Source organism: Crinia signifera, chromosome 6 (assembly GCF_055691185.1).
Source record: "Crinia signifera chromosome 6, ASM5569118v1, whole genome shotgun sequence".
Taxonomy (NCBI): domain Eukaryota; kingdom Metazoa; phylum Chordata; class Amphibia; order Anura; family Myobatrachidae; genus Crinia; species Crinia signifera.
Genome location: NC_139222.1, coordinates 24570104 through 24595414, shown reverse-complemented (window position 1 = coordinate 24595414; position 25311 = coordinate 24570104). Strand labels below are relative to the sequence as shown.

The window sequence follows — 25311 nt, the reverse complement described above, 5'->3', positions numbered from 1 at the left end:
AATTTTTTTGCGGGGCTGGAGGGGGGAGTTTTTGTATTTTCTGTGTGTGTGTGTGTGTCATTTTTGGGGTGAGGGTTTGTTTTTGTTTTTTTGTGAAATTTTTGCGGGGCTGGAGGGGGGGGAGTTTTTGTGTATTCTGGCTGTGTGTGTGTGTGCGTGTGCGTGTGTTATTTTTGGGGTGAGGGTTTGTGTTTTGTTTTGTGACATTTTTGCAGCCGGGGGGAGTTTTTGTATTTCCTGGCTGCGTGTGTGTGTGTGTGTGAGGATTTGTGTTTTTTTTGTGAAATTGTTGTTGCGGGGGTGTTTTTGTATTTTCTGTGTGTGTGTGTGTGTGTGTGTGTGTGTCATTTTTGGGGTGAGGGTTTTTTTATTTTGTGAAATTTTGCAGGGCTGGAGGGGGGGAGTTTTTGTGTGTTCTGGCTGTGTGTGCGTGTGTTATTTTTGGGGTGAGGGTTTTGTTTTGTGCCATTTTTGCAGCAGGGGGAGTTTTTGCATTTTCTGTGTATGTGTGTGTGTGTGTGTGTGTGTGTGTGTGTGTGTGTTATTTTTGGGGTGAGGGTTTGTGCTTTTTTGTGATTTTTTTTGCAGCAGGAGGGAGTTTTTGTATTTTCTTCCCGTGTGTGTGTGTGCTATTTTTGGGGTGAGGGTTTGTGCTTTTTTGTGAGATTTGGGGGGGGGGGGGGTTGAATTTTCTGGCTGTGTGTATGTGTTTGTGTTATTTTTGGGGTGAGTGTTTGTGGGGTTAAAGTGGGGGTTATTTTTTCAGCTGGGGGAGGTGGTTCAGCCTGCCCGGGGACACTTCCAGAGCCCCGGGCATGAATCTCGGGGTCGAGTGGGTGAGCTGTTTCAAAGTATTTTCAAAGTGCTTTTTTCACCCTTTCTGTGCAATTCTCAGGTCGGCCAGCGGGGGGCGCATGTCCCCGGACCCCGGGATGACGTCCCCCTGGCCCGGGCTACCTTCCGCAGGTAGAGCGGGGTGGTTTTCTGGAAGTTTATTTTTTCAGGGGGGAAGACGCTTCTTCATGCCCGGGGACACTTCCAGAGCCCCGGGCATGAATCCCGGGCTCGAGTCGGTGAGTTGCTTCAAGGTATGGCCAGCGGGGGAAAGGCGCATGTCCCCAGATCCCGGGATGACATGCTCCGGTCCCGGGCTTGCTTCCCCAGGTAGAGCGGGGTGGTTTTCTGGAAGTTTATTTTCAAGGGGGGAAGGCGCTTCAGCTTGCCCATGGACACTTCCACAGCCCTGGGCATGAATTCTGGGGAAGAGTGGGCGAGCCATTTCAAAGTATTTTCAGAGTGCTTTTTTCACCCATTGGACGCAATTCCCCGGGCGACTAGCGGGGGGCGCATGTCCCCGGAGCCCGGGATGGCGTCCCCCTGGCCCGGGCTACCTTCCCCGGGCAGCACGGGGTGGTTTTGTGGAAGGTTATTTTTGTCAGGGGGGAAGACGCTTTGTCATGCCCAGGGACACTTCCATAGGCCCGGGCATGAATCCCGGGGTTGAGTGGGTGAGCTGCTTCAAAGTATTTTCAAAGTATTTTTTCACCCTTTCTGTGCAATTCTCAGGTTGGCCAGCGGGGGGCACATGTCCCCGGTCCCCGGGACGACGTCCCCCTGGCCCGGGCTACCTTCCCCAGGTAGAGCGGGGTGGTTTTCTGGAAGTTTATTTTTTCAGGGGGGAAGACGCTTCTTCATGCCCGGGGACACTTCCAGAGGCCCGGGCATGAATCCCGGGCTCGAGTCGGTGAGCTGTTTCAAGGGATTTTCAAAGTATTTTTTCACCCTTTCTGTGCAATTCTCAGGTTGGCCAGCAGGGGGCACATGTCCAGGGACGACCTCCCCCGAGCCCGGGCAGCGTGGGGTGGAAATATGGAAGTTTTTTTTTTCAGGGGGAAGACGCTCGAACGTGCCCAGGGACACTTCCACAGCCCTGGGCATGAATCCCGGGGAAGAGTGGGTGAACAATTTCAAACTGTTTTCAGTGTTTTTTCGCCGTTTGGATGCGGTCCCGGCCCCCGCAGGGCGCATTTCCTCCGCGGCGGTGCGCCGCGACTGGCTTCGGGCCGGCTGGGAAGGCCCAGGGGGGGAAGGTGGCCGGGAGGCCGCGGGCGGGGGTTCTCCTCCGCGCCGCCCAGCGTTACAGCCCCCTCCCGTCAAGAGTAGTCGCCGTCGAACCGTCCCGGTTTAATACATCCAGGTATAGTGCTCCCCCCAGCAGTGACACAGGTATAGTGCTCCCCCCAGCAGTGACACAGGTATAGTGCCCCCCCCAGCAGTGACACAGGTATAGTGCCCCCCCCCCCCAGCAGTGACACAGGTATAGTGCCCCCCCCCAGCAGTGACACGGGTATAGTCCCCCCCCCCAGCAGTGACACGGGTATAGTGCCCCCCCCCAGCAGTGACACAGGTATAGTCGCCCCCCCCCCAGCAGTGACACAGGTATAGTGCCCCCCCCTCCCCCAGCAGTGACACAGGTATAGTGCCCCCCCCCCTCCCCCAGCAGTGACACAAGTATGGTGCTCCCCCAGCAGTGACACAGGTATGGTGCCCCCCCCAGCAGTGACACAGGTATGGTGCCCCCCCCAGCAGTGACCCAGGTATGGTGCCCCCCCAGCAGTGACACAGGTATGGTGTCCCCCCAGCAGTGACACAGGTATGGTGCCCCCCCAGCAGTGACACAGGTATGGTGCCCCCCCAGCAGTGACACAGATAAGGTGCCCCCCCAGCAGTGACACAGGTATAGTGCCCCCCAGCAGTGACACATATGTAAGTAAGTATAATTTATATAGCGCACTTTCTCCAACAGGGCTCTGCGCTTTACAGACATTATAACAATGCACATAATACAGAGGATGTTGGTGGTACAGTAGCAGACAATGCACATAATACAGAGGATGCTGGTTGTACAGTAGCAGACAGCACATAATACAGAGGATGTTGGTGGTACAGTAGCAGACAATGCACATAATACAGAGGATGTTGGTGATACAGTAGCAGACAAGAGAAACACTTGAGCACACAGTAAGTATAATGCAGGGTTGGTGCAGCATTTTGGATAATAACTTCCATGGGTTGTGTACTCCACCCTGACAAGGTACCAGGTGCGGCAGCCATTTTAGGCGCTCTGCGTAGGATTACCCAGGGTGGAATAGATTACCCCTATAAGAAATCACCCAAAATGGATGATTTCAATGTATACTTAGGTCCATGTATTTTTCATCCCATCCACAAGTGCACCAGATGAGGCAGCCATGGTGGGCGCACTACGAAGGTTACACTGTAGGGGGCGAGCCATACAAGGACCCAATGCATATACTGGAAAGCAAATACTTGTGTAGTAGTATGATAAACCCTGCACAGAAACATCCACGTGACCCACATCCTGCCCACAGAGATACCATCTGAGGCAACCAGCTGGGTGCACTGCATAGGTCAGCGCTGGCAGGGTGTGCAGTCTGCGGAGGTACACAATACAGGAATAGCACATGGTGGGGTAGATGTGTGCTGCAGGAGAGGGGGGGGAGGGATAAACACATTTGCAGGGGACTGACACCTTTACAAGGGATTGATGGGTGAAGTGTTGCTACATAGGCTGGCCCTGCTGCTTCCCCTCACAGCTCCATGCTCACGGTGAGGGGTTGTCCAGGTGATTTCAGCCGTAGGGGTGGTGGGCCTGGTCCACTCATGGCAAAGGTGAGTTGAGGCCACGTGATGTTCCTGAGTGTTTTGGATATAATGGCGTCCTTCAGCGGTAATGATGGTTTGTTCTTTGCCTTCTGGTTTCCTTCGGGTTACCGCGGGTATAACGCTGCTATTAAATTAAAGATGACCCGTTATAACTAGACCCTTCAGATACTAGACCCCTAATGTCCTAAAGGACTGACGTCCCAACCTATACTCAATATATAATATATGTAGTTTCCCCGCAACACTCACCACCCCGGCTTGGCCTCTTCTGCTGCGGCCTCCTTACTGAGAGGAGAAGCCGAGATCACTTCCCCCATCACTGCATGACCACCCAGCTGCCATTTGGTGCCATCTCCCGAGCCTGGTAGCCAATCATTGACCCCACCTTCTGGCACCCATGCTCTGATTCGTGGGAGGTGGCGCATTTAAAATGTAGAAAATACCTGCAGTCGGCTGAGCCAGATTAAGCCCTTGGGGTGCCCAAGACAGGTGCCCCCCCCCCCCCCCCCAGCACTGCCCCACACTCCCTAACAGTACCGGCAACAAGCAGCATGGGCCGGTCTCACGCACAGTAGTCTGTAATTGCTTATTGCCCAGGGAGAGGGGCACATGGCCTGAGGCTGACAAAGAAGGAATTATTGCCATCACATTACATTAGTGGTCTCCAGGACGAGCGACTATCGGAGACCCCCTGCTCAGCCAACAGTGCAAATAAATAAAGCTTTATTAACTGGAGCTGGACGCAAATGGAACATCAAGGAAAAAGTGAAGGGATTAACTTTAATCCATGTGCAAATAAAGGCGGTGACGTTTCGGGGCTCGGCGGCCCCGTCTTCAGACAAAGAAATATATATATATATATATATATATATATATATATAAAATGTATGAAATAGGAATACAAATGCGCTCTACACATTCACCAGAATAAATACACAATAGTAAAATCACATTTTGTTTATTCAAATCCTCAATGCATAGGATTTTCTTCCAATCAGCAGTATTGAATAGTTCCAATGTTAAGATCCAATATCTGAATATATTCAGTTCACAGATAAAACCCTACGCGTTTCATCCGCTAGGACTTCCTCAGGTGTGATCTGGATCCAATCGAACAATGCACAGGGATTTGCTCTCCTCATTATTATAGATAGGGTGTGTTGTACAACGACATCATAAATGGAGAATGACAACTTGTCAAATAGGAAAATAATGTTCCTTGGTTGCCAGGTATCAAGTCAGGCTTTAGATACCAATTTAACAGCTCACAGACAGGTGTCTCTTCAGAGTGCCCATACTCAATAGTACATTCAGTTGTTGGGAAGTAATCTGTGTCACCAGTCAGAGAGCTTGACTATCTACCTATCACAGCGCTTGAAGTGGACCGGTATGCAACGGAATAGCACTAGCACTACCAACACTATTTTTGTTTGTTTTTTAAATGCTGGACTGCTAAAGAGCTGGGGAGATCCTTCTGTAACTGGGCCGGTGATCTCATTGGTCAGGCTGTGCTCCCCAGGGTACTGTGTGCTGTGTCCCATAGTCACTCTGTTGGTGCTGCACAGCTTGTGTGGGGTACGGGGCTGCTGCTGGAACAATGCTGGGAATGCCAGCACAGGTAGGAAGAGTCTTTAGGACACCTGACTAATACTGCAGGTGAGCGGTAGCCGCATAGCATACAAAGACAGCAGCCGGGAGTGATGTCATGTCACCGGTGCCTGGGAATTCTCCTCTACTACCACCATAACACAGTGCTCACAGTTACTCTACTCTCCTATACCTTTTCCAGCCACATCAGTGGGGCTCTGTCAGGCTCCCAACCAATACACCCCCCCCCCCAGTTGTTTCCTGCAATGGTATCGTCTTACATGTGCTCGTTATATTATATTATATACTGTATATGCTTCCGTGTTCTCTGCATCTGCCCTGTAATTGCTGCTCTCATCCTATGGCATGACCAGTAGCAGGTGGGAGGAATGTGACTAGCTGGGTGACATGTGGGTGCAGTAAGGCTGGGTGCAGGGTGACATGGGGGTGCAGTAAAGCATTGTGTAAGGTGACATGGAGGTGCAGTAAGGCATTGTGCAAGGTGACATGGAGGTGCAGTAAGGCACTGTGTAAGGTGACATGGAGGTGCAGTAAGGCACTGTGTAAGGTGACATGGAGGTGCAAGGTGACATGGGGGTGCAGTAAGGCACTGTGCAAGGTGACATGGGGGTGCAGTAAGGCACTGTGTAAGGTGACATGGAGGTGCAGGGTGACATGAAGGTGCAAGGTGACATGAGGGTGCAGTAAGGCACTGTGTAAGGTGACATGGAGGTGCAGGGTGACATGAAGGTGCAAGGTGACATGAGGGTGCAGTAAGGCATTGTGCAAGGTGACATGGAGGAGCAGTAAGCCATTGTGTAAGGTGACATGGAGGTGCAGGGTGAGAGAGATGCAGGGTGACATGGAGGTGCAAGGTGACATGGGGGTGCAGTAAGGCATTGTGCAAGGTGACATGGAGGAGCAGTAAGCCATTGTGCAAGGTGACATGGAGGAGCAGTAAGCCATTGTGTAAGGTGACATGGAGGTGCAGGGTGAGAGAGATGCAGGGTGACATGGAGGTGCAAGGTGACATGGGGGTGCAGTAAGGCATTGTGCAAGGTGACATGGAGGAGCAGTAAGCCATTGTGCAAGGTGACATGGAGGTGCAGTAAGGCATTGTGCAAGGTGACATGGAGGAGCAGTAAGCCATTGTGCAAGGTGACATGGGGGTGCAGTAAGGCATTGTGCAAGGTGACATGGAGGAGCAGTAAGCCATTGTGCAAGGTGACATGGAGGAGCAGTAAGCCATTGTGCAAGGTGACATGGAGGTGCAGTAGGGCATTGTGCAAGGTGACATGGAGGAGCAGTACGCCATTGTGCAAGGTGACATGGAGGTGCAGTAAGGCATTGTGCAAGGTGACATGGAGGAGCAGTAAGCCATTGTGCAAGGTGACATGGAGGTGCAGTAAGGCACTGTGTAAGGTGACATGGAGGTGCAAGGTGACATGGGGGCACAGTAAGGCACTGTGTAAGGTGACATGGAGGTGCTGTAAGGCTAGGTGCAGGGTGACGTGGAGGTGCAGTAAGGCTGCGTGCAGGGTGAAGTGGAGGTGCAAGGTGACATGGAGGTGCAGTAAGCCTGGGTGCAGGGTGATGTGGAGGTGCAAGGTGACATGGGGGTACAGTAAGGCATTGTGCAGGGTGACATGGGGGTGCAGTAAGGCATTGTATAAGGTGTAAAGTCTCCCGCTGGACCGCTAGCCAATAGGTGCTTGCGGTCCAGCAACCAATCAGAAGCAGAATTAGCTGCTGGACTGCGAGCGCCTCCAAGTCCGATAGGATCCCACTACTTGCCAATCCTCACACTCACACTCTCTCTCCTTTTCTTATTTTGGCCTTTATTTCCAAACAAATTTGGGTACTTGTGTAATATCTGGGCGCCCGATTTTTTCATTGTATCGCATCGCATGCCACTACTTAAGGCATGCAATGCACTACAATGCGATTTTTCATTGTAAAGACCCAATTTTTTGAATTGTATAGTCACCCATGGGTGATTTCATACCCCCACTATCCAACTACGCATGGAGTTGATTTTATATAGTGTGGCGAGCGCAGCGAGCCACCAAGCCCGAAGCGTGGCACGCACAGCGAGCCCCGCGAGGGGACGCAGAATGCATGTAAAGTAATCCGCGTCCCCTCGCTGCGCTCGCCACACTATATAAAATCAAATCCATGCGTAGTTGGATAGTGGGGGTATGAAATCACCCATGGGTGACTATACAATTAAAAATCAGGTCTTTACAATGAAAAATCGCATCACATTGCATGCCTTAAGTAGTGGCATGCAATGAAAAAATCGGGAGCCCAGATAATACATAAGTACCCAAATTTGTTTGGAAAATGGGCAAAACCATGTGCACTGCAGGTCGGGTAGATGTAACATGCGCAGAGAGAGTTAGATGTGGATGAGTTATTTTGTTTCTGTGCAGGGTAAATACTGGTTGCATTAGTTTTACACTGCAATGTAGATTTCAGTTTCAACACACCCCACCCAAATTTAACTCTCTCTGCACGTTACATCTGCCCCATGTAGAGTGCACATGGTTTTGCCCATTTTCCAAACAAGTTTGTACTGCAATCAGATCTGAAAAAGGGCCTTTATTTCTACTGTTTTGGAGTCCTCGACAAATTCGCACAGTGGTGATCAAATCTGAATTAGGCCCACAATTAGTACCTCAGTTATTATCATTTAACTATCTATGCTGAAGCCTGGAACAAAGTCATATATAGGACTTGTTGGTCTTTCAATACTGGCGGCAGCATAGGCCTTTTGTTTATGTCCTGAAATGTTGCTATTTTATATTGTAATGATGTTGACTCTGTGACGGGGTTGGCCCCTATCAAAGGTATTCAACATGTGACCCGCCAGCTTTTGTCGAACCACACAACCCAGCATGTCCCGCAAGAGTTTCACATGCCTTAATAGCAAAACTATGTCAGAATATGCTGGGATGTGTAGTTCTCCAGCAGCTGGAGGACATGCATTGGGGAAAAGCAGCCAGAGTGAGGCTGATGATGTCACAGACAGCCTTTGTGATGTCACAGCAGGTGTGAAAGAAAAGGCCCTGCTTGGGGACAGGACAATCACTCATTGGATGAGAGTGAGCGGTGTTGCTAGCTATAACCCTTTGTAGCTGTTTACACGTGTTTTCTCATTGCTTTATATTCAAGTTTATTCTTGAACATTTACAGAAAATGTGGCGTAGCTGTATAAACGCCATTTATTGTTTCTTGACATCGAAGTACATTCCTGAACATTCACAGAACATGTGGCCCGATCATATTGAGCTGACACAGGAAGACAAAAGTGACATTCTGCAGGGCGACGGTCTGTCCTTAGGCATTGTTGAAGCTGCTCAGCAAATATTGCGCAAGCAATTTGATGTACAAGGATTGCAATCGATAGAAAAAGGTGCAAATGGCTCCTTTGATGCCGTCTCTGGGCTTGCACTACAGCTACACCCAGATATGGATGAGAGGCACTGCTTCGTGTCTTGTTTTCGCAATGGACAGATAGAAGTTGCAGACAGTTCTGAATGGCGGCTTACCCGTTCTGGAAGCAGACAACTGAAAGATCTCTATGGGGCTGTCGTTCCAAAGGACACCCTGAAGAACATCAAACTCCTGGATGTGGAGAAACAGGCCCCAGACTCAGACGACTGTGGTGTATTTTCTATAGCGAATGCTGTGGAACTTCTCTTCACCGGGGACGTACCCATCTGCAGATACAACTATCCATTAATGAGGCCACATCTCTTACAGTGCCTGGAGGATGGAGAGTTCACACCTTTTCCAAAAATTGGGAAAAGAAGACGCCAAGAAGAGTATGGAAGTAATAAGCGATTTAGACTCAATCCGGCTTTTACTAACAGCATCGAAGAAACTGAAAAAGTGAGACCACCTCCAAAAACCTGTAGAAGAAGATGCGTCGTTCAGTAAGGTCATAATATGAGGGGTAACCTGATGCGGCAGTTATTAGCTGCAGCTCCACCTCAAATCCCACGTGGCGTCCTATTATAGAACTGAGCAGAAGGAAAAACTGGGGATTAGGGCTACTGGCGACACCCCAAAAACAAAAACGACACATGGCAGCCACCTCATGGGTGTGTTGGAAGAGCTGTAAATAGTGATTAATACAAAGCGCTCACCTTTAATGTGCAGCAAATATCTAGAAAATAGTATGGTGTGAATACTTATTGATGTTAGTTGTAAGATGTCAGTCAACAGACTATGTAAGAGAGATGTCAGTCAACAGACTATGTAAGAGAGATGTCAGTCAACAGACTATGTAAGAGAGATGTCAGTCAACAGACTATGTAAGAGAGATGTCAGTCAACAGACTATGTAAGAGAGATGTCAGTCAACAGACTATGTAAGAGAGATGTCACTCAACAGACTATGTAAGAGAGATGTCAGTCAACAGACTATGTAAGAATGTCTCTTAGGGACCTCTATATTGCATAGGTCCCTAACCTGGGACATATGTTTCCTGTAGGTTACCGCAGCGGTCTTATTTGGGCAGGAGGGGGTAGATGTGGTGCAAAATGGTGGGGTAACATTTAAATAGAATATTGGTCCCAAATGGGTGGGGGTGATGGACTGGATGTTAAGTCCAAAAGTGAAAGTTGTGATAAAGGTGTCTGCCGTCAGCATTGGAAGAACTGCTAAGCTAATAGTGGTTTAAAAAATGTTGACAGTTACATGTAACTCATTGATAACTTACCATGAAGGTAACAGTAGGAACTTCAGCTAGTAGACAAATAACATAGATATATGTTTTATAACACATCTTGTGAACATTTGTATTACTGCTGAGGCGTTTTGTGTGTGTGTGTGTGTGTGTGTGTGTGTATGTGTGTGTGTGTATATATATATATATATTTGTGTGTATATACTTGCCAGCAGCACTGGAGGAGCATATTAGCTTGACCCTTATTTCTGATTGCTTTTTGGTAACTGAATTGGGCCATCTAATGATCCGCACTCTGGTCTATGCGATCTTTCGCCAATCTAAACCACAGTGTTCGATACCAGTAAAATTCTCTCCAGGCTATAAAGAGTCCATGAGAACCGACATTCTTCAGATCCAATAAAACGCTGTATAAATCACCATCCACAATGTCGATATTGTATATACCCCTGATGAAGTCTAACAGATGAAACGCGTTGGGTTTCTGATGAACGTTATATAGAAATTTGTGTTTCAATTGAACTGTGTATGGAAAACTGACCGATAAATTGCCGGATTACACGCTGCTGTAAAGAACTTTATCTGAACATATTTTAATGATTTTTTTAAATTAAAAACAGTTTTAAAACCATTGTAATCACTGCCTATTAAGTCACCCATAAAGGATTTTTGGGTTGGTGGCGGCGGCGTTTATTTGGGCGCACTCTATATACTCTTTCTTGTATTCTGTCCTTTTCCTCCACTAACAGGGGGGACTTATAGAGGTGCAGCCATTTGTTTCTTAGCGCAGTGAAAGGGTTATCTTGTCTATATATATATATATATATATATATATATATATATATATATATATTTATTTATTTTATTAACAGTTTCTTATATAGCGCACACAGATTCCGCAGCGCTTTACAGAGCATCGTTATAATCAAAAACACATAACAAATTACATTACAAGACAGTTTAGGACAAGTACATGGTTAATATGGATAGTTGCATCAGGGGACAGGACACTGAAGCAATCATCAGGGTGGCAGTGGTTTATAAAGGGATTTTTGTAAGAACTTACCGTTCGAATCCCTTTCTCTGATATGGTCCTGGTGACACAGCTCAACACTGGGATGTAGGAGGGTCCGAAGGAGCCAGGCACCTATCCTAAAGTTTTAGAGGGTAGGCTCCTCCCCTACTGCATCCCTGGACTCTTCAGTTCAATCTTTCAAAGCCACTGGAATACATTAACTCAGTACAAACGCCTGCACATATTATATGCACATTTTATAACAGAAACTGTTAACTTTTAACCATTTTAACATGAACATCATGAAACTTCTGGCATACTTACTGAGCGTAAGGGAGGGATCGCTGTGTCACCAGGACCATATCAGAGAAAGGGATTCGAACGGTAAGTTCTTACAAAAATCCCTTTTTCTCTTTCAATGGTCCTGGTGACACAGCTCAACACTGGGACGTTCCAGAGCCGGTCCTTTGGGAGGGTACGCTCAGGTCTGCAGCTCTCAGCACTGCTCGCCCGAATGATGCGTCCTCCGACGCGAACTCATGGAATCTATAGAATTTGGCAAATGTGTGAACAGATGACCAAGTGGCAGCTCTGCAAACCTGCTCAGCTGTGGCCCCATGTCGAACCGCCCAAGAGGTGGCAACTGACCTGGTGGTATGCGCATTTATTTTGGCCGGTAGTAGTAGTAGTAGTAGTACGTTTATTTATAAGGCGCCGCAAAGTGTCCGCAGCGCCGTACATAGCAAACAAAAAAACAAATTACAAGGTAACGTACAGGGTGTGTTGAAAGATACAGTATAAATAGGGGTATAGCTGGTCGAACTAAAATCAGCATCAGTTCAGAAGTAGGTGTCAAAATTGTCAAGGAGACTGAAGATGAAGTAGAGGAAGGGAAGAACAGGACAGGTGAGGTAATGAGGTAGGGTGAGTACGTGAGGAAGGAGGGCCCTGCTCATAAGAGTTAACATACTAAAAATAGGTGGGTGGACGAACGAAATACAATAGGATAAGTAGGAACGGAGGGGAACGGAGGCAGGATAGGAGGATCAAAAGAGGTTAGGAGGAGGGATAGGCTAGTCGAAAAAAGTGGGTTTTGAGGGAGCGCTTGAAGGAGGTAAGGGAATCAGATAGCCTGATGGGTGGCGGGAGGTTGTTCCAGTGCAGGGGGGCAGCGCGAGAGAAATCTTGGACACGGGAGTGGGAGGAGGTAATTAGGTGAGAGGTCAGTCGGCGGTCAGCGATGGAGCGAAGAGGACGGGAGGGAGTGTGGATAGAGATCAGTGAAGAGAGGTAGGGAGCTGTGGAGGAGGAGAGAGCCTTGTAGGTGGTGGTGAGGAGTTTAAAGTACCGGTACCGGTCTACCCACTTTGGTGTATGCAAAGGCTATCACAGACCGCAACCACCTAGCAATAGTCTGCTTAGATGCAGGCCAACCAATTTTGTGTACATCATACAATACCAACAATGTGTCAGTCTTCCTGACACTCTTCACTCTGTCCACATATATGCGTAACGCACGCACAACATCCAAAGTTCTCAATTTGTCCCTTTTCTTAGAACCCTCTGGGGGTTGAAACACAGGTAGAACTATCTCCTGATTTAAATGGAAGGTAGATACCACCTTCGGTAAAAACTGAGGCACTGTTCTTAAAACAGCCCTGTCATCATGAAAAATTAAGAAGGGAGATTTACATGACAAGGCTCCCAACTCTGAAACTCTTTTAGCAGATACTATTGCTAACAAAAACACTAGCTTCCACGTGAGAAACTTAAAGTCAGCCGACCTTAAAGGTTCAAATGGTGCCTTTTGAAGGCATTCCAAAACCAGTGATAGATCCCAAGGTGCTACTGGTTGCTTGTATGGAGGTTTCAACCTGGATACTCCTTGTAAAAAGGTTTAAATTTCCGGCAAAATGGCTATCTTTTTCTGGAAATAGATGGACAAGGCCAAAATCTGCACCTTCAGTGACTGAAGGCTTAGACCCGATGAAAAACCATCTTGTAAGAATTCCATCATTCTTGATAGCTTAAAATGAGATGTATGAGCCTTTCTTCTCTCACACCATCGAATGTAAGTCTTCCAGACTCTATAATAATTTGCCGAAGATACAGCTTTTCTGGCTTTTATCATCGTCTGTACTACTGCCTCAGAAAACCCTTTCCTTTTCAAAATGGTGGTTTCAATAGCCAGGCCGTCAAAATCAATCGATCTGAATCCAGGTGATTGAATGGGCCTTGTCTTAGAAGGTCTGGTCTCAGAGGTAGACGCCATGAGTCCACAGACAACCTCTGAAGCCTCGAGTACCAGGACCTCCTTGGCCAATCTGGGGCCACTAAGATCACTGGAACCTTCTGCCCCTGTATTTTCTTTAGAAGTCTCGGTAACATTGGTACTGGTGGGAATGCATAAAGGAGATCTCCCTGCCAGTGAATAGTCATGGCATCCACTGCCTCCGCTAGTGGATCCCTTGTTCTGGCATAGAACCTGGGCACTTGACGGTTGACCCTGGATGCCATCAGGTCCACATCCGGAGTTCCCCACATCGAAGTGATCTGGTGAAACACCTGAGGGTGTAAGCTCCATTCCCCTTCCTTGAGCTCCTCCCTGCTCAGGAAGTCGGCTTCTATATTCTCTATTCCTGGAATGAATATAGCCGATACAGCTGGAACATTCTGTTCCGCCCATAGGAAGATTCTGGACACCTCCCACATGGCCAATTTGCTGCGTGTACCTCCCTTTTGATTCAGATACGCCACAGCTGTGGCATTGTCGGTCTGAATCCTCAAAGGGAGGTTCTGTAACCTGTCTCCCGCCAAGGAAATCACTTTCCAGACAGCTCTCAGCTCCAAGATGTTGATTGGTAACGCTGATTCCTCTGCCGTCCACAGGCCCTGAAGCCTGAGATCCAGGACTACTGCCCCCCAGCCCCTGAGACTGGCGTCGGTAGTTACTACCAACCAGTCCCAGGTCTGTAATGACCGACCCCACTGAAGGGAATCTACTTCTGTCCACCATTTCAAGGATTCCCGAGTGTCCGAAGACAGCACTATCATCTCGGATTTCATGGTCAAAGTGTTTCCTGACCAGGCTGACAAAATGTTCCATTGGAACCTCCGAGAGTGGAACCTGGCAAATTGAAGCGTCTCGAATGACGCCACCATTTTCCCCAGGAGCTTGAGGCACCTCCATACTGAAATGCTCTGAGCCCTGAGAATCTCCTGGACTAGGGTGACCAGATCCCTGGCCTTTACCTCCGGGAGGAATACCCGATGAAGATGGGTGTCCAGTATGACTCCCAAGAATTGGAGCCTTTGTGACGGTACCAACTGAGATTTTTGCAAATTTAAAATCCAGCCGTGAGCCTGCAAAAAACTGATGGCCTCTGCCAAGTGACTCTGCAGCATGGCTGCTGACTCTGCTTTGAACAGGAGATCGTCCAAATAGGGTATTACTGTGATTCCCCTGAGCCTTAGCACCGCCGCCATCACTGACATTATCTTTGTGAATACCCTTGGCGCGGTTGCTAGCCCAAAGGGTAACGCCCGGAATTGTAAATGCAGGTCTCCTATGGCAAACCTCAACAAGGTCTGATGCTCCGGGTGTATAGGGACGTGCAAATATGCGTCCTGGACATCCATGGACGCCAAAAATTCTCCCTGGTCCAGACTCAGGAGTACTGACCGTAGGGACTCCATTTTGAAATGGTCTACCCATAAATGAACATTTAGAGACTTCAAATTTAGTATTGGTCTGAAAGACCCGTCTGGTTTGGGCACCAGGAACAGCGTGGAGTAAAAGCCTTTCTTCCACTCTGCCCTGGGGACTGGTGTAACCACCCCTTTTTCCAAAAGGGAGTGAGCTGCTCTCACAAGAGCTGTACGAAGCCGTGCCTCCTTTGGTAAGGATGTGGGAATGAACCTCTTCGGAGGCGGCCCTCTGAAAGGGATTTTGTAACCCTGTGTTATAATATCTAACACCCAGGCATCCTGGCCTAGAGAAGCCCAAGCGTCCCTGAAGAGTGTGAGACGCCCCCCCACTTTTGTCACTGTCGGGCGAAGCCCCTAACAGTCATGCAGAGGGTTTATCCTCTCCTTTTGTGGCAGGCTTCTTGTGAAAAGAGCCAAATTTTGACTTTTGTGTCTTGCCTCTAGAGGACTGAAACCTTCCCCTGAAAGACTGTCCTCGAAAGGACGCACCACCTCTAGGGGAGGGCCGAAAGGACGGCTTAAAAGCAGAAAATCTGGACGTCTGCTTTGCTGAGGAGGCCGGCAGGAATGTACTTTTGCCGCCCGTGGCCTGTTTTATAATCTCCTCTAATTCGGTACCAAAGAGTACCTTTCCTTTGAAGGCTAATGTTTCCAGAGCCTTCTTGGACTCATTGTCTGCTTCCCAGGCTTTAAGCCAAAGCACTCTCCTGGCATTAATGGAGACTGTGGACACTCTGGTTGCCATTTTAATAGCTTCCTCCTCTGCTTCCACTGCATATTCTGCAGCTGCCTTAATCTTTTCTGCAAGCAGTAACGCACCAGGGTCAGCCTGCAGCATGGTGCATAATTCACCAGCCCACTCTATCATGGCCTTAGAGACCCAGGCTGAAGCAATAAGGGGCCGTAAGGTAAACCCCACCCCTTCAAAGATAGCCTTGAGGTTTCCCTCCAGCTTTTTATCCACAGAATCTTTAAAAGCTGCACCGCCTTGTACTGGTAATACAGTAGCCTTGGACAACCGTGCCACTGAAGCGTCCACCACTGGGACCTTTTCCCAGAGCTCCACATGAGACTCTGGCATGGGGTACAGATTAAGGAATCGCTTAGGCATCTGAAGCCTCTTATCAGGAGTTTTCCAAGCCCCTTCTAACAATTCCTGTAACCCCTCATCTGAAGGAAAAGTAACAGCCTCCTTCCGCTGTCGCTTAAAAACACCTTTAACAGGAGTCTTATCCTCCACAGACAGCTTTAAAGCCTGCTTCACAGCTACAATGAGATCCTCTATACCAGCAGCAGAGTTCTCTTCCACATCATCACCCTGATCCCAGGGGATGTCAGTATACTCTCCTTCCTCCTCATCTACCACAGTAGTCAAAGCATAAGACCTTCTAGGGGTCCCTGCGACATCATCCATTTTGTCCAGCATTTCACTGAACCTGTTGATCCCTTTAGCAGTATCCTGCATCACCTGAATCAGCGCAGGATCTGCCTGGGTAAGAGGCAAGGAGCCAGACGACTGCTGAGATGATGGCATAGGTCTCTGTGATTCTACCAGACCATCACTCTGCCTGTCCAAAAGCTGCACCAAAGCGTTAACTGACCTGCCTAGGGCCCTGGCCCACGCAGGTTCCATCTGCTCTGCCCTATGGGGTTCACTGCCCATGGGTCTCACATCAGCGCAAGTAATACATAAGCCCCCCTTGGCCATCTGCTCAGGGACAAACTTTTGTGTGCAAACATTGCACGCGCTCAGTGCACTAAGGGCTCCCTCCCCCAAAACCACAGCCTGATGCTCAGACATGATGCAAGTGATAAATGTATATCTATCAGTATACACAGTGCAAACAATGTACAAGCGTTTATACAGAGGCAATGCACCCAGTCACTTATCTGTCTGTTGGTTTCAACTGCGGGGAAGCGATGCCCAGGAAATCCAAGTCACTCTGCCAGGATCAGTAAGCCAGCTCAGCTCCGCTGCAAGCGTTCTGAAAGGCGCCAAAGTCAGAGTGAAGGAAGAGACCACAGGTCCCTGCTGCTGCGGGGTCCGTGACCTTTTGGCGCCAACCACCCCCAGCCAGCCGCTCCTCAGGTAGGATTTCCTAGTTCCAGTGTCTCCCCCTCAATGGGGATCACTTGGAACATGCCTGTCACAACGCTGCTGTCCTCTCATCTAGGAGCTCAGCGTGTAAGCTCCGCATAAAATGGCCGCCGCCATCACGGAGCGCCTGTCCCCCATGATCCCCACCTAAATGTGGAGCCGGTTTCAGGGTACTCCGGAGCCCAGGCAGCCTTTTAGAAAAGGCTATAAGCGCTGCACAGGGAGACCAGACAGTGTCTCCCCTGTGCACAGTGAGCTGACAGGACGCGCTTCTGTCAGCTCCTGCTGCGCTAGCAGTGTGAGGATTCACTATGAGAATCCTCACACTGTGCCTACCTAGCTAGGGTAAAAGTTAATAAAACAATAAAAATCCCCTAACTACTCTAATTCTTCGGCTGCTCCTGCAGCCCTTTAGAATAGCACCCACTCCAGTGGGCACCTAACACGAACTGAAGAGTCCAGGGATGCAGTAGGGGAGGAGCCTACCCTCTAAAACTTTAGGATAGGTGCCTGGCTCCTTCGGACCCTCCTACATCCCAGTGTTGAGCTGTGTCACCAGGACCATTGAAAGAGAAATATTCTAAGAAAGGCACATGAGGAGAGAGGGCCCTGCTCGTGAGAGCGTACATTCTAAAAGGGGAGGGTTAGACAGACAGGGGTGACACAGAAGGGGAAGAAGTGGGCATAAACAGTAGGTTAGGATGAGAGATGGTCAGGTTTTATGCAGGAGGGTGGGAAGATGACAGTTATATCTCTAACCTCATCTCCATTCATACACCCTCCCGCCCTCTACGGTCAGCTGACGACTGTCGTCTCTCCTCCACCCTGATCACTGCTTCCCATGCTAGAGTACAGGACTTTGCCCGTGCTGCACCCCTTCAGTGGAACGCACTCCCTCGCTCCATTAGACTCTCCCCGACCTTGCAAAGCTTCAAACGGGCACTGAAAACTCACCTATTCATCAAAGCGTACCCTTCCACTGCATAAACCAGCTGGTTCTCCGACCCCTTGCCTGTTTCCTGTTTACATCCTGCTATCTAACCACCACCCCCTCGCTTGCACCTCTTGTAATCTGTCTGTCTCCCCTTCCTACTAGATTGTAAGCTCCTCCGAGTAGGGCCCTCTTCCCTCCTGTTGTCAAAGCCCTCTTCTCTTCACATTTCATTCACAGCTCTCCTATACTCAAACACTCAGTGACCATCTTCATCTGCATACTCCTCTCCATCATTGGCCTCAAGCCTCTAGTTGTATGTTGATTGAGTCCTCACTACTTATATCCAAGCTGTAATGTGTATTGATCTGTGGCGCTCTTTATTTGTACTGTATTTTTGTTATTTATTCAATGTTATGCCAAGTTTTATTTCCCTGTATTGTTCCTTTGTACGGCGCTGCGAAACACTTGTGGCGCCTTATAAATAAAATTATAATAATAATTATAATAATAGCTTAGTCTTTGATATTTTAAGTCTAAAGAAGCGCTGGGTCATCCAAGAGTAGACAGCAGAGAGACAGTTGGAGATATGAGTGAGGATAGAGGGAGAGAGATCAGGAGAGGAGAGGTAGATTTCAGTGTTATCAGCATAGATGTGATAGCGGAAGTCGAGTGAGCACATAAGCTCACCCAGAGAGGATATATAGAGAAAGAGGACACCTACTATCAATGGAAGAGCAGGAGAGGTGAGGTCATTAGAGGTACAGCTGGTCATTTTCAAAACTGACAGTGCAAGTACAACCTTTAACAGTGATAGTAAAAGTTGTTTGCAGATGTAAAATGCTGATGTTATGGTTGAATTGCCAGATTAAGTAGCCAGGAGTAGTATGTTGTGTGAATGAAACACTCAAAGCAGACTTTGGTTTTCTCCGTTGTTGTTTTGTCCTTCAGTTACACTTCGGTTTAACGCTGGTATAACGCTGTAGTTATGAATCAGTTTTCCCACTTTAATAACGGCCCACTTCAATCTAGGCCCACAGATAAAATCTGCCCACAGCCTATCCGGCCACAGCCGTATGCAATGACTACTTAAATACTCTAACAATGCATATATATATATGATATAAAATCCCGGCGGTCAGAATCCCGGTGTGAGATACCGCACTCAATATACTCCTGGTTCAACTCGGCGGTGCTACCACTTTTAGAGGCAATTAAGTCCCAAATATAACAGTTTTGTAGAAGCAGGCACTCACCATAGGCAATTTTTCAGGGTTGAAGCACAAAAACTTTTATTCAGTCATAGCTTGATATATGATATAAAATCACGGCGGTCAGAATCCCGGCGTTCAAAAACCCAACGCCGGAATCCCGACTGCGGAAATCCCGACAAGGGGGGACGTGGATCACCCCCCCTTGCCGGCTTGCTGTGCTCGCCACGCAGAAGGCCCGGTGCCAAGCGTTATTATCCCTCTATGGGTGTCATGGACACCCACGGAGGGAGAAAGTGTCGGGATTTCGGTGTCAGGATTTTGAATGCCGGGAATCCAACCGCCAGGATATGAACTGCATCATATATATATATATATATATATATATAACAATAGGAAAGAAGCGGCACTCGGAGGCTTGTTGAAGGTGAAACAAGTGGGGATCTCGCCTCTACCCGAGTGAGAAAGCAGACACGCTCAGTAGTGGTGAGCGATGCAACAGGGGGGAGGAGGGATGCTCCCTGGAACAGCTGACAGCCGCTCACATAAGAGGAGGTGAGCAGCCTGTCAGCACGGCTATGGACTCTGGAGACTGCAGGGCTGAGGGGAGTATCCACACGCTGACGCGCTCAGCATTGTACACTCAGCTGGCGGGTACTAGAAGCGCGGCAACGGCCGGGGAGGTACCGTAACTTCTCAGCGCCTATTAACTGTACAGGGCGCAGGGCGGGCAAAAACGTGCCGGGTGCAGCTTTCAAAGGGGCAGGGTGCAGCGCCCTGCAAAATAAGCCTAGCGGGAACACTGGTGGATTTTGCTGGGGCAGGACATACCTTGGTAGGTTTGTCCTGCCCCAGCAAAACCCACCACTCAAGGGGTTAAAACCAGCACCAGGCCCAAGGGCTGGTCCTGGTTCCCAAAATATGGGGGACAAAATGAGCAGGGGTCCCCGGTATTTTAACAACCAGAGAGAGAGATAGAGAGGGACCGCAGAGAGAGAGATAGAGAGAGGGACCGCAGAGAGAGATATAGAGAGGGACCGCAGAGAGAGATAGAGAGAAGGATCGCAGAGAGAGAGGGATTGCAGAGAGATAGAGGGACCGCAGAGAGAGATAGAGAGAGGGATCGAAGAGAGAGAGACCGCGGAGAGACATAGGGCCTTATTTTGGTTCATTCTTTCTGACAAAATCCTTCTTAGATGGGCAAAACCATGTGCACTGCAGGTGGGGCAGATGTAACATGTGCAGAGAGAATTAGATTTGGGTGGGGTTTTACTTCAAAGTGAGATCTATATTGCAGTGTAAAAATAAAGCAGTCAGTATTTACCCTGCACAGAAACAAAATTACTCACCCAAATCTAATTCTCTCTGCACATGTTACATCTGCCCCCCCTGCAGTGCACATGGTTTTGTCCATCTAAGAAGGATTTTGTCAGAAAGAATGAACCAAAATAAGACCCATAGAGAGGGACCGCAGAGAGAGAGGGATCGCAGAGAGAGATGGATTGCAGAGAGAGAGGGATCGCAGAGAGAGAGAGAGAGATTGCAGAGAGAGAGTGAGAGAGAGATTGCAGAGAGAGAGTGAGAGAGAGACCGCAGAGAGAGAGGGATTGCAGAGAGAGATAGAGGGATCGCAGAGAGAGAGAAGGAAAAAGAAGCCATTTGCTGGTGCACCCCCCTCCGAAATTTGCGGGTACCCCTCCCTCACCCATGACTACCCCCCCCCCCCCCCCCCCCCGAAATTTGCGGGCACCCCTCCCCCACCCGCGATCCCCCCCCCCTAGAAATTTGCGGGTAACGTGACACTTTCAGCAGGGGCTGTACGCTGAGTACAGAAGTACTCACTGTTCATGTTCGGTCTGGCAGCCACTGTACAGGACAAATGATCCACTGCAGGGTTCCTGTTGTCCTCCTGTCTTCCTGCCGCTGCCACAGGCCTGCTGCTGCTGGGTAACGGGTGTCAGTCAGTGTGCTCGGGCGGAGGGGGCGTGGCCACTGCTCTTCAGGCCCGTAGGCAGGATTCTGTCCGGAAAGCATTGAAAACGGCCGGACAGAGGAGGGTTTGAAATGGCCCGGTGTCCCGATGGCCCACTCCGCCCCTGGTTGACATAAGGGGAAAAAAATTTAATAAAAAAAAAAGTCAACTTTTTCACTGTCGACCTTACCCATGTCGACAATAATCCTGTCGACCTTCCTGCATGTCAACCTTCCTGCATGTCGACCTATGGACTGTCTAACAACTTGCTGGTGACCAATTGATCTACTCCCTGCCACAGCAGGGGGGAGACTTTTTCTACAAGTCACCCCGGCCAAAGCATTAACCCCCTGACTGGTCAGCCTGGGCAGGGGTCCTGGTGGAGTGGGGGTCCCCCCCCTCCAGAATTTACCTACCCAGGCTGAAGCCTGGGGCTGTCCCCGATTCCCCAGGGCTGTGGGTACCGGGCTGATAAATGTGTAATATTAGAATAAAACCATTGGGTTCTTCGGTGGAACTATGAGTCCCAGCAGAACCAACAGTTAAAAAAAAGGACACACACACACACACACACCTGAAAAATAAAACAGTATTACACACGGAGCCCACACATACAGATACTTACCTATCTTGACCCCGTAGGTAGGTCTGCGTCCATCCGTCCGTTGGTCCTGAAGAAATCCAGGGGGTACCTGTGGAAGGATATTATACTTACAAGGCTCCTCCTGCGTAGATCCAACATTCCTTCCAAGTAGCATCCAGGTAAGAAGAAAAAATAACAAACCAAAACCCGAGCCAGTGCGGACTGTCAGGAGAAGCCGCATGTTGCGTTGGTTTACATCGTGCGGCTCCTCCTCCTGAATACCGCTATTGGTCGACTAGCGACTCTTGATTGGCCGATAGGCAGCCAATAGCGGTATTGGTGAGGGAGGGCAGGTGGCATTAGTTTTGCTTTGGGTGCCAAGAAACCTTATATCGGCTCTGACACCTGGTATTATACTGCAGCCTGTGTGAGTAGAACAGCAGCTCCCCTGTAAGTGCCCTTATGGCTCACACCCAGCAATCACTACTATGCTGTTACTAGCAGTATAATACCTGGGGTCACCTGGTGCCAGCTGCAGCACTCTCCCTCCTGCCTGCCATGCACACCAGGAAGGGACGTTTCCCTGGTAACACAGCTCCTCCCACTCTGCCCCACACAGGAAATACACTTTGGCTACAGCCGCGGGGAATATGGGAGCTGAGTACAAACCACAACAAAATGGCTGCCGCTGTATGAGGACACACAATGAGAGATCGCTGCCGGACTGGTAGAAGCAGTAATTGCATTGAGGGAATGTATAGAGAGAGTTCTGTGGGGGGCGGTCACCGGTAGAGGATAGATTCCGTGCTGTAAATACGACGCCTAGTAAGGCACTATAAAGAATGTCCCCTGTGCGAGGGAGCGGCGGCCATTTTACCGAAGACCAATCCCCGCGTTCAGTGTAGCAGCATCTCGGCTTTTTGCTGGGGCAGCGCTGCTGATCTTACCTGAGGCCTCTCACTTCCAGCAGCCGCGGTGATTAAGTTACGGGGGACCGAGAGAAGACATTGCTGTATCTGGCAGCAGGTGATGGTATTGTGCTGCCCTGGTGTTATTATACAGGGGGAGCAGCCTGTGGTGTCCTGTTATACAGGGGGGAGCAGCATGTGGTGTCCTGTTATACAGGGGGAGCAACCAATGGTGTCCTGTAATACAGGGGCAACAGCCTGTGGTGTCCTGTAATACAGGGGCAACAGCCTGTGGTGTCCTGTAATACAGGGGCAACAGATTGTGGTATCCTGTAATACAGGGGCAACAGATTGTGGTATCCTGTAATACAGGGGCAACAGATTGTGGTATCCTGTAATACAGGGGCAACAGCCTATGGTGTCCTGTTGTTATACAGGGGGAGCAGCCTATGGTGTCTTGTAATACAGGGGGAGCGGCCTATGGTGTTCTTTAAAGGGGGTGGCGGTCTGTGGCGTCCTGGTATACAGGGGGGAGCGGCCTGCGGCATCCTGGTATACAGGGGGGAGCGGCCTGTGGTGTCCTTTTTATACAGATGGGAGCGGCCTGTGGTGTCCTGTTACAAATGTTATACAGGGGGAGCAGCCTGTTGTGTAATCTTACAAATAGTATACAGAGGGAGCAGCCTCTGGTGTGATGGTATTATTTTATAGTTGAGCAGCCTCTGTTTTGTATTTTATTATTATTATTATTATCATCAGGGAGCAGCTTTTGTTGTCCTGTTACAGAACTTTAATTAGATATAAATTTTTTCAGGGTTTTTAGTCTCTGATATCTTCTTAGTAGTAGTATGATGATTGTACAGGGCGAGCAGCCTTTGGTGCCCCATTACCATTATTTTGAGATAACCATGTACTACAATGGACATTGTGGTATTCTATAGTTCTTATACTGTACATGTGCCCATTGTTCTCTGTATGATGTATATTTATATGTGCGGAAACATTAGAGGCAGCTGCTGTTGTGCCTCTGTGTGGATTTCTCTTATGGTGGCCATACACTACTGGGATGTATCGCAGCAGTGTATGGCCATGCGACCCCCTCCGAGCCACCTGGGACCTGCATGCTATGCATCACATGCAGTCCTTTCACATGCGATGTATCCCATGTGACCCCATTCCCCGCCACTGGGATGAGGGCTGAGTCGGCGGGTGGGCAACAGGTCCGACCTTCTGCTCAGGTCCGATGTGAATCCAACCCAAGGCGGACGTCAAACACATCCGATTTCTCAGCCCGTTCCATTGGGATCGGGTGAAATTGGCCCAAATCGGACCAGTGTATGGGCACCTTTACCTAATATGTTACATGTGTACTGTGTGGTGTTTATTGTAATTATATTTACACCTAGACAACGGAGCGGTGAGGACACGGAGTGTTTACTAGACATCACGTGAGGATGAGACCCGTCACTGATTCCCTGAGGATGGGAAAGGACCAGAGTCACATGACTGAGAGGATTCTAAATATCACCCTGGAGATCATCTACCTGCTGACTGGGGAGGTGAGGGGATCTGGGAGTGTCACTGTGACATCACTTCTATCTATAGTAATAATACAGGGACATGACTGGGGAGGTGAGGGGATCTGGGAGTGTCACGGTGACATCACATATATCTATAGTAATAATACAGGGACGTGACTGGGGAGGTGAGGGGATCTGTGAGTGTCACTGTGACATCACTTATATCTATAGTAATAATACAGGGACGTGACTGGGGAGGTGAGGGGATCTGGGAGCGTCACTGTGACATCACATATATCTATAGTAATAATACAGGGACATGACTGGGGAGGTGAGGGGATCTGGGAGTGTCACGGTGACATCACATATATCTATAGTAATACTACAGGGACGTGACTGGGGAGGTGAGGGGATCTGGGAGTGTCACTGTGACATCACCTATATCTATAGTAATACTACAGGGACGTGACTGGGGAGGTGAGGGGATCTGGGAGCGTCACGGTGACATCACATATATCTATAGTAATACTACAGGGACGTGACTGGGGAGGTGAGGGGATCTGGGAGTGTCACTGATATCACTTATATCTATAGTAATAATACAGGGACGTGACTGGGGATGTGAGGGGATCTGGGAGCGTCACTGTGACATCACTTATATCTATAGTAATAATACAGGGACGTGACTGGGGAGGTGAGGGGATCTGGGAGTGTCGCTGTGACGTCACTTATATCTATAGTAATAATACAGGGACGTAACTGGGGAGGTGAGGGGATCTGGGAGTGTCACTGTGACATCACTTACAGTATATCTATAGTAATAATACAGGGACATGAGTGAGGGGATCTGGGAGTGTCACTGTGACATCACTTATATCTATAGTAATAATACAAGGACATGACTAGGGAGGTGAGGGGATCTGGGAGCGTCACTGTGACATCACTTATATCTATAGTAATAATACAGGGACGTGACTGGGGAGGATCTGGGAGTGTCACTGTGACATCACATATATCTATAGTAATAATACAGGGACGTGACTGGGGAGGTGAGGATATCTGAGAGTGTCACTGATATCACTGATCTATTAATACTACAGTGACCTGACTAGTGGATCTTGGAGGTGACATCACATAGCAATAAGAGAGGGTACTGGGAGTGTATGCAGTGATAGTGTATTTTCCAATACACAGGGTTACATAGTAGTGAAGAAGACATCCATTGACCATGAGACACCGAGTTGTCATCCCTGTGTGTCAGGAGAACTGAGCAGGACCCAGAGTTCCATCACAGTGCCTCCACCTCACTCACTGACACATGGGAGAGACAAGGAGCAGAAGATCCTGGAACTCACCGACAAGATCATCCAGCTGCTGACTGGAGAGGTGACTGCTGGG

At 48.9% G+C, this 25311-nt stretch overlaps 1 protein-coding gene across 1 annotated transcript in view; it reads left to right on the top strand.

Annotated features, from left to right (window-relative positions):
* The first annotated feature begins 22199 nt into the window (after nucleotides 1-22199).
* Nucleotides 22200-25311, top strand: part of LOC146009549 (uncharacterized) — a 49312-nt gene continuing 46200 nt past the window's right edge. Inside the window, 3 exon segments of the mRNA XM_083149995.1 lie at nucleotides 22200-22511; nucleotides 23800-23952; nucleotides 25108-25299. Of these exon segments, the coding sequence (XP_083006121.1) occupies nucleotides 23848-23952; nucleotides 25108-25299 (297 nt within the window). The 5' untranslated portion in view covers nucleotides 22200-22511; nucleotides 23800-23847.